Genomic DNA, 10000 nt, shown 5'->3' with positions numbered 1-10000 from the left:
TCGTGTGAAACTGAAAGCGCGAACCACTGCTTTTAATCAGGGCAAGGTGTCTGGTAACATGACCGAATACAAACAGTGCAGCTATTCCCTCCGCAAGGCTATCAAACAAGCTAAGCGCCAGTACAGAGACAAAGTAGAATCTCAATTCAACGGCTCAGACACAAGAGGCATGTGGCAGGGTCTACAGTCAATCACGGACTACAGGAAGAAACCCAGCCCAGTCACGGACCAGGATGTCTTGCTCCCAGGCAGACTAAATAACTTTTTTGCCCGCTTTGAGGACAATACAGTGCCACTGACACGGCCTGCAACGAAAACATGCGGTCTCTCCTTCACTGCAGCCGAGGTGAGTAAGACATTTAAACGTGTTAACCCTCGCAAGGCTGCAGGCCCAGACGGCATCCCCAGCCGCGCCCTCAGAGCATGCGCAGACCAGCTGGCCGGTGTGTTTACGGACATATTCAATCAATCCCTATACCAGTCTGCTGTTCCCACATGCTTCAAGAGGGCCACCATTGTTCCTGTTCCCAAGAAAGCTAAGGTAACTGAGCTAAATGACTACCGCCCCGTAGCACTCACATCCGTCATCATGAAGTGCTTTGAGAGACTAGTCAAGGACCATATCACCTCCACCCTACCTGACACCCTAGACCCACTCCAATTTGCTTACCGCCCAAATAGGTCCACAGACGATGCAATCTCAACCACACTGCACACTGCCCTAACCCATCTGGACAAGAGGAATACCTATGTGAGAATGCTGTTCATCGACTACAGCTCGGCATTCAACACCATAGTACCCTCCAAGCTCGTCATCAAGCTCGAGACCCTGGGTCTCGACCCCGCCCTGTGCAACTGGGTACTGGACTTCCTGACGGGCCGCCCCCAGGTGGTGAGGGTAGGCAACAACATCTCCTCCCCGCTGATCCTCAACACTGGGGCCCCACAAGGTTGCGTTCTGAGCCCTCTCCTGTACTCCCTGTTCACCCACGACTGCGTGGCCACGCACGCCTCCAACTCAATCATCAAGTTTGCGGACGACACAACAGTGGTAGGCTTGATTACCAACAACGATGAGACGGCCTACAGGGAGGAGGTGAGGGCCCTCGGAGTGTGGTGTCAGGAAAACAACCTCACACTCAACGTCAACAAAACTAAGGAGATGATTGTGGACTTCAGGAAACAGCAGAGGGAACACCCCCCTATCCACATCGATGGAACAGTAGTGGAGAGGGTAGCAAGTTTTAAGTTCCTCGGCATACACATCACAGACAAACTGAATTGGTCCACTCACACAGACAGCATCGTGAAGAAGGCGCAGCAGCGCCTCTTCAACCTCAGGAGGCTGAAGAAATTCGGCTTGTCACCAAAAGCACTCACAAACTTCTACAGATGCACAATCGAGAGCATCCTGGCGGGCTGTATCACCGCCTGGTATGGCAACTGCACCGCCCTCAACCGTAAGGCTCTCCAGAGGGTAGTGAGGTCTGCACAACGCATCACCGGGGGCAAACTACCTGCCCTCCAGGACACCTACACCACCCGATGTCACAGGAAGGCCATAAAGATCATCAAGGACATCAACCACCCGAGCCACTGCCTGTTCACCCCGCTATCATCCAGAAGGCGAGGTCAGTACAGGTGCATCAAAGCTGGGACCGAGAGACTGAAAAACAGCTTCTATCTCAAGGCCATCAGACTGTTAAACAGCCACCACTAACACTGAGTGGCTGCTGCCAACACACTGACACTGACTCAACTCCAGCCACTTTAATAATGGGAATTGATGGGAAATGATGTAAATATATCACTAGCCACTTTAAACAATGCTACCTTATATAAATGTTACTTACCCTACATTATTCATCTCATATGCATACGTATATACTGTACTCTATATCATCGACGGTATCCTTATGTAATACATGTATCACTAGCCACTTTATACTATACTATGCCACTTTGTTTACATACTCATCTCATTTGTACATACTGTACCCGATACCATCTACTGTATCTTGCCTATGCTGCTCTGTACCATCACTCATTCATATATCCTTATGTACATATTCTTTATCCCCTTACACTGTGTACAAGACAGTAGTTTTGGAATTGTTAGTTAGATTACTTGTTATTACTGCATTGTCAGAACTAGAAGCACAAGCATTTCGCTACACTCGCATTAACATCTGCTAACCATGTGTATGTGACAAATAAAATTTGATTTGATTTGATTTGGTTTAGAACTGTACTTTACAACATTGTGATTGGTTTAGAACTGTACTTTAGATCATTGTGATTGGTTTAGAACTGTACTTTACAACATTGTGATTGGTTTAGAACTGTACTTTACAACATTGTGATTGGTTTAGAACTGTACTTTACAACATTGTGATTGGTTTAGAACTGTAGTTTAGATCATTGTGATTGGTTTAGAACTGAATCTACCTCAGATCCTGACCGTTGTCATCAGATGAGACGTCATCGATGTGAACCTGGTCACACTCCTAAAACACAGAGAGGAGATACGTGGAGTAAATATGGATGCATAATATATCACATTCACATGAACATTTCAAAATAATCCACATCATTATCTTCAAAGCAGTTCAAAGTACACATTTTACCTTATAATTTTGAGAGAGCAAAATAGCATTTTCTCTCATGTTATATTTCAAAACACATGACAAGTTTTCATTTACTGAGGAACTCACTCTAATTGAAATCTCTCTCTCCCTCTCTCTCTCCTCCTTCCCTTCCTCCATCTCTATCTCCTCGCTCTCTGTCTCACTCTCCTCCTTCCCTCGCTCCTTCTCCCTCCCTCCCTCCCTCCCTCCCTCCCTCCCTCCCTCCCTCCCTCCCTCCCTCCCTCCCTCCCTCCCTCCCTCCCTCTCTCCTCCCTCACTCAATCAATCTCTCTCTCTCCATCATCACACCCTGATCCCCTAATCCAACCCCTCATCAGATGATTAGTTGATTAACCACGTGATGGGAGCAGACTGATCCCCTAATCCAACCCCTCAAAAAATTATTAATTAATTGACCACGTGATGGGAGCAGACTGATCTCCTAATCCAACCCCTCGTCAGATGATTAATTGATTAACCACGTGATGGGAGCAGACTGATCTCCTAATCCAACCCCTCATAAAATGATTAATTAATTGACCAAGTGATGGGAGCAGACTGATCTCCTAATCCAACCCCTCATAAAATGATTAATTAATTGACCAAGTGATGGGAGCAGACTGATCCCCTAATCCAACCCCTCGTCAGATGATTAATTGATTAACCACGTGATGGGAGCAGACTGATCCCCTAATCCAACCTCGCATCAGAGGATTAGTTGATTAACCACGTGATGGGAGCAGACTGATCCCCTAATCCAACCCCTCATCAGATGATTAGTTGATTAACCACGTGATGGGAGCAGACTGATCCCCTAATCCAACCTCTCATCAGAGGTTTAGTTGATTAACCACGTGATGGGAGCAGACTGATCCCCTAATCCAACCCCTCATCAGATGATTAGTTGATTAACCACGTGATGGGAGCAGACTGATCCCCTAATCCAACCCCTCATCAGATGATTCATTGATTAACCACGTGATGGGAGCAGACTGATCGGAGATATTTGTACATATGGGATTTTATTTGGAGGAATGTCGAGGTTTAATGAACTAACCCTTTCAATGAATAACGATATACACTGCTCAAAAAAATAAAGGGAACACTTAAACAACACAATGTAACTCCAAGTCAATCACACTTCTGTGAAATCAAACAGTCCACTTAGGAAGCAACACTGATTGACAATACATTTCACATGCTGTTGTGCAAATGGAATAGACAACAGGTGGAAATTATAGGCAATTAGCAAGACACCCCCAATAAAGGAGTGGTTCTGCAGGTGGTGACCACAGACCACTTCTCAGTTCCTATGCTTCCTGGCTGATGTTTTGGTCACTTTTGAATGCTGGCAGTGCTTTCACTCTAGTGGTAGCATGAGACGGAGTCTACAACCCACACAAGTGGCTCAGGTAGTGCAGCTCATCCAGGATGGCACATCAATGCGAGCTGTGGCAAGAAGGTTTGCTGTGTCTGTCAGCGTAGTGTCCAGAGCATGGAGGCGCTACCAGGAGACAGGCCAGTACATCAGGAGACATGGAGGAGGCCGTAGAAGGGCAACAACCCAGCAGCAGGACCGCTACCTCCGCCTTTGTGCAAGGAGGAGCAGGAGGAGCACTGCCAGAGCCCTGCAAAATGACCTACAGCAGGCCACAAATGTGCATGTGTTTGCTCAAATGGTCAGAAACAGACTCCATGAGGGTGGTATGAGGGCCCGACGTCCACAGGTGGGGGTTGTGCTTACAGCCCAACACCATGCAGGATGTTTGGCATTTGCCAGGGAACACCAAGATTGGCAAATTCGCCACTGGCGCCCTGTGCTCTTCACAGACGAAAGCAGGTTCACACTGAGCACATGTGACAGACGTGACAGTCTGGAGACGCCGTGAAGAACGTTCTGCTGCCTGCAACATCATCCAGCATGACCGGTTTGGCGGTGGGTCAGTCATGGTGTGGGGTGGCATTTCTTTGGGGGGGCCGCACAGCCCTCCATGTGCTCGCCAGAGGTAGCCTGACTGCCATTAGTTACCGAGATGAGATCCTCAGACCCCTTGTGAGACCATATGCTGGTCTCACGAGGGGTGAGAAGAGGAGTGGAGAGAAGAGGAGAGATAAGAGGAGGGGAGAGAAGAGGAGAGATAAAAGGAGGGGAGAGAAGAGGAGGGGAGAGAAGAAGAGGAGAGAGAAGAGGAGAGAGAAGGGGAGGGGAGAGAAGAGGAGGGGAGAGAAGAAGAGAAGAAAGAAGAGGAGGGGTGAGAAGAGGAGTGGAGAGAAGAAGAGGAGAGAGAAGAGGAGGGGAGAGCAGAGGAGGGGTGAGAAGAGGAGTGGAGAGAAGAGGAGAGATAAGAGGAGGGGAGAGAAGAGGAGGGGAGAGAAGAGGAGGGGTGAGAAGAGGAGTGGAGAGAAGAGGAGAGATAAGAGGAGGGGAGAGAAGAGGAGGGGAGAGAAGAAGAGGAGAGAGAAGAGGAGGGGAGAGAAGAAGAGGAGAGAGAAGAGGAGGGGAGAGAAGAAGAGAAACGTAGGGAGAATAAAGACATCCGCGGTGTTAATGGACAGCGTGTGTCTGTTGGCACATTGGTGTCTGTCCGTGTGTGTATGTGTGTGTGTCCGTGCATGCGTCTGTGTGTTTGTGCATGCGTCTGTGTATGTGTGTGTGTGTGCATGCGTCTGTGCATGTGTGTGTGTGTGTGTGTGTGTGTGTGTGTGTGTGTGTGTGTGTGTGTGTGCGTGCTCTGACTCGTCTTGGAGAGGGATTCTGCAGCTCTCTCTGATTCAGCCGCCCCTCAGTAACACAATCCAGACGTTCTGCTAAATGCAACCTACTAGAAAAATTGAACCTGATGCTAACCGCCAATGAAATTATGACCTCTGATTACTACTGCGCCACACACCAGCACAGCCCCGGGGCTAGGGTCAGAGCACTGCACAGCCGAGATCTCTCTCTCTCTCTCTCCTTTTCGAACACACACTTTCTAACGGTCTCTCTCTTTCTCTCTTTCAAACTCTCTCTCTCCCTCTCGAAAATCTGTTATTAGTTTTCCATTTAGAGGAGTGTTCCACTACCCCGTTCCTCTCCTCCCTCTCCTCTCTCCTCCACTTCAGAGAGGGCTAAATGTGAATGAGTCCTAGTTCTACGGGCCAGAGCAAGGCAGGCTCACTGCTTACTGCCCTGCAAAATATAGTTTTATTACGTATGTATAATAACGCTTTATAATGTCCTTCATAACGTCTTTAAATGCAGTTATGTGTTATGAAACAGACTATAAGAAAGTGTTACCACTGGACAAAAGCAAAAGTAAAAACAAAAAGAACAAAGTAAAAAGTAATCAAGAGAACTCAAAATTAACACACCACGAGGAATAACACACCACGAGGAATAACACACCACGAGGAATAACACACCACGAGGAATAACACACCTCGAGGAATAACACACCTCGAGGAATAACACACCTCGAGGAATAACACACCTCGAGGAATAACACACCTCGAGGAATAACACACCACGAGGAATAACACACCACGAGGAATAACACACCACGAGGAATAACACACCTCGAGGAATAACACACCTCGAGGAATAACACACCACGAGGAATAACACACCTCGAGGAATAACAAACCACAAGGAATAACACACAATGAGGAATGACACACCACGAGGAATAACACACCACGAGGAATAACACACCACAAGGAATAAAACACCACGAGGAATAACACACCACGAGGAATGACACACCACGAGGAATAACACACCACGAGGAATTACACACCACGAGGAATAACACACCATGAGGAATAACACACCACGAGGAATTACACACCATGAGGAATAACACACCACGAGGAATAACACACCACGAGGAATAACACACCACAAGGATTAACACACCGTGAGGAATAACACACCACGAGGAATAACACACCGTGAGGAATAACACACCACGAGGAATAACACACCACAAGGAATAACACACCACGAGGAATAACACACCACGAGGAATGACACACCACAAGGAATAAGACATCACGAGGAATAACACACCACGAGGAATAACACACCACAAGGATTAACACGCCACGAGGAATAACACACCACAAGGAATAACACATCACGAGGAATAACACACCACGAGGAATAACACACCACAAGGAATAACACATCACGAGGAATAACACACCACGAGGAATAACACACCACAAGGATTAACACGCCACGAGGAATAACACACAACAAGGAATAACACACCACGAGGTATAACAGACCACCAGGAATAACACACCACCAGGAATAACACACCACGAGGAATAACACATCACGAGGAATAACACACCACGAGGAATAACACACTATGAGGAATAACACACCACGAGGAATAACACACCACAAGGAATAACACACCACGAGGGAAAACAGACCACAAGGAATAACACACCATGAGGAATAACACACCACGAGGAATAACACACCACGAGGAATTACACACCACGAGGAATAACACACCACGAGGAATAACACACCAAGAGGAATAACACACCCAGAGGAATAACAAACCACGAGGAATAACACAGCAGGAGGAATAACACACCAGGAGGAATAACAGACCACAAGGAATAACAAACCACGAGGAATAACACACCACGAGGAATAACACACCACAAGGAATAACACACCACAAGGAATAACACACCATGAGGAATAACACACCACGAGGAATAACAGACCACGAGGAAAAACAGACCACGAGGAATAACACACCATGAGGAAGAACACAACACGAGGAATAACACACCACAAGGAATAACAGACCACTAGGAATAACAGACCACAAGGAATAACATACCACGAGGAATAGCACATCACGAGGAATAACACACCACAAGGAATAACAGACCACGAGGAAAAACAGACCACGAGGAATAACACACCACGAGGAAGAACACAACACGAGGAATAACACACCACAAGGAATAACAGACCACGAGGAATAACAGACCACGAGGAATAACATACCACGAGGAATAACACATCACGAGGAATAACACACCACGAGGAATAACACACCACGAGGAATAACACACCACGAGGAATAACACACCACGAGGAATAACACACCACTAGGAATAACAGACCATGCATCTGATCTGTACCTTAAATCAGTTAAATATTCAATTCATGCTTGGGGATAAGGAGTTTAATGTTGTAAGTACGTGGTGAAAGGGTTATGTCCTCACCTATTTGAAGTTTCTATTAAACCATTTCTCATGGAAGTTGAAACTAAGGAAGAAGGGAGCTTAAATTCCTTTGGCTTTACAGAACGTAAAAACCTTTCCCGCTTTGTGAAACTTTTTAATTAGCTTTCCGGCGTGTGTTAAGACACCCAAACACAGACAGGACTTCCTTGTTTTAAGTCCCTCTGAACGGGGCCAAATGCTGACGTTATCGCATTCCTGCCTAATGCTAGAGCAGCAGTAAGGGTTGTGGACCGGCAACCTTCTTTATTTTACTGGTTCCCCTCTGAACACATTTTTCATCTCCCTGGATTTGTGGGGAAAGGGAGAAGGAGAGGAGAAAGGGAGGAGGAGAGGAAGACGTGAGGAGAAACTCAAAACAGCTGTTCAGTAACAGAATTTAATTCATGACTCCCCCAACCCCTGCTCTAATGCTGCCATTCAGCCAAACCCTCTTTATTCTCCATCTCTATTCCTCCTCTCTATTCTATATCTCTATTCCCCATCTCTGTTCTCCCTCTCTATTCTATATCTCGATTCCCCCTCTCTATTCTCCATCTATTCCCCCTCTCTATTCTATATCTATTCTCCATCTCTATTCTCCATCTATTCCTCCTCTCTATTCTATATCTCTATTCCCCATCTCTGTTCTCCCTCTCTATTCTATATCTCGATTCCCCCTCTCTATTCTCCATCTATTCCCCCTCTCTATTCTCCATCTCTATTCCCCCTCTCTATTCTCCTTCTCTATTCTCCATCTCTATTCCCCCTCTCTATTCTCCATCTCTATTCCCCCTCTCTATTCTCCATCTCTATTCCCCCTCTCTATTCCCCATCTCTATTCTCCATCTATTCTCCATCTCTATTCCCCCTCTCTATTCTCCATCTATTCCCCCTCTCTATTCTCCATCGCTATTCCCACTCTCTATTCCCCCTCTCTATTCTCCATCTCTATTCCCCCTCTCTATTCCCCATCTCTATTCTCCATCTATTCTCCATCTCTATTCCCCCTCTCTATTCTCCATCTGTTCCCACTCTCTATTCTCCATCTCTATTCCCACTCTCTATTCTCCATCTCTATTCTCCATCTATTCTCAATCTCTGTTCTCCATCTATTCTCCATCTCTATTCCCACTCTCTATTCTCCATCTCTATTCCCACTCTATATTCTCCATCTCTATTCTCCATCTATTCTCCATCTCTGTTCTCCATCTATTCTCCATCTCTATTCCCACTCTCTATTCTCCATCTCTATTCTCCATCTATTCCCCATCTCTATTCTCCATCTATTCTCCATCTCTGTTCTCCATCTCTATTCTCCATCTCTATTCTCCATCTCTATTCTCCATCTATTCTCCATCTCTATTCCCCCTCTCTATTCTCCATCTCTATTCCCACTCTCTATTCTCCATCTCTATTCTCCATCTATTCTCCATCTCTATTCTCCATCTCTATTCTCCATCTCTGTTCTCCCTCTCTATTCTCCATCTCTATTCCCCCTCTCTATTCTCCATCTCTATTCCCCCTCTCTATTCCCCATCTCTATTCTCCATCTATTCTCCATCTCTATTCCCCCTCTCTATTCTCCATCTCTATTCCCACTCTCTATTCCCCATCTCTATTCCCCATCTCTATTCTCCATCTCTATTCCCACTCTCTATTCCCCCTCTCTATTCTCCATCTATTCTCCATCTCTATTCCCCCTCTCTATTCCCCATCTCTATTCTCCATCTATTCTCCATCTCTATTCCCCCTCTCTATTCTCCATCTCTATTCCCCTTCTCTATTCCAACTCTCTATTCTCCATCTATTCTCCATCTCTATTCCCCATCTCTATTCCCCATCTCTATTCTCCATCTCTATTCCCACTCTCTATTCCCCCTCTCTATTCTCCATCTATTCTCCATCTCTATTACCACTCTCTATTCCCCATCTCTATTCTCCATCTCTATTCTCCATCTCTATTCTCCATCTATTCTCCATCTATTCCCCCTCTCTATTCCCCCTCTCTATTCCCCATCTCTATTCCCCCTCTCTATTCTCCATCTCTATTCCCCCTCTCTATTCCCCATCTCTATTCTCCATCTATTCTCCATCTCTATTCCCCCTCTCTATTCTCCATCTATTCCCCCTCTCTA

The 10000-nt window shown here is 46.2% G+C and overlaps 1 protein-coding gene across 1 annotated transcript in view; it reads right to left on the bottom strand.

Annotated features, from left to right (window-relative positions):
- LOC110536533 (protein phosphatase EYA1) overlaps window positions 1-10000 on the bottom strand; it is a 138988-nt gene that overhangs the window by 20479 nt on the left and 108509 nt on the right. Inside the window, 1 exon segment of the mRNA XM_090189226.1 lies at window positions 2449-2507. Coding sequence (XP_090045352.1) covers window positions 2449-2507 — 59 coding nt within the window.

This window comes from Oncorhynchus mykiss, chromosome 11, assembly GCF_057628025.1.
Source record: "Oncorhynchus mykiss isolate SJ-2025 chromosome 11, ASM5762802v1, whole genome shotgun sequence".
Lineage (NCBI taxonomy): Eukaryota > Metazoa > Chordata > Actinopteri > Salmoniformes > Salmonidae > Oncorhynchus > Oncorhynchus mykiss.
This window is presented reverse-complemented; position numbering and strand designations above follow the sequence as displayed.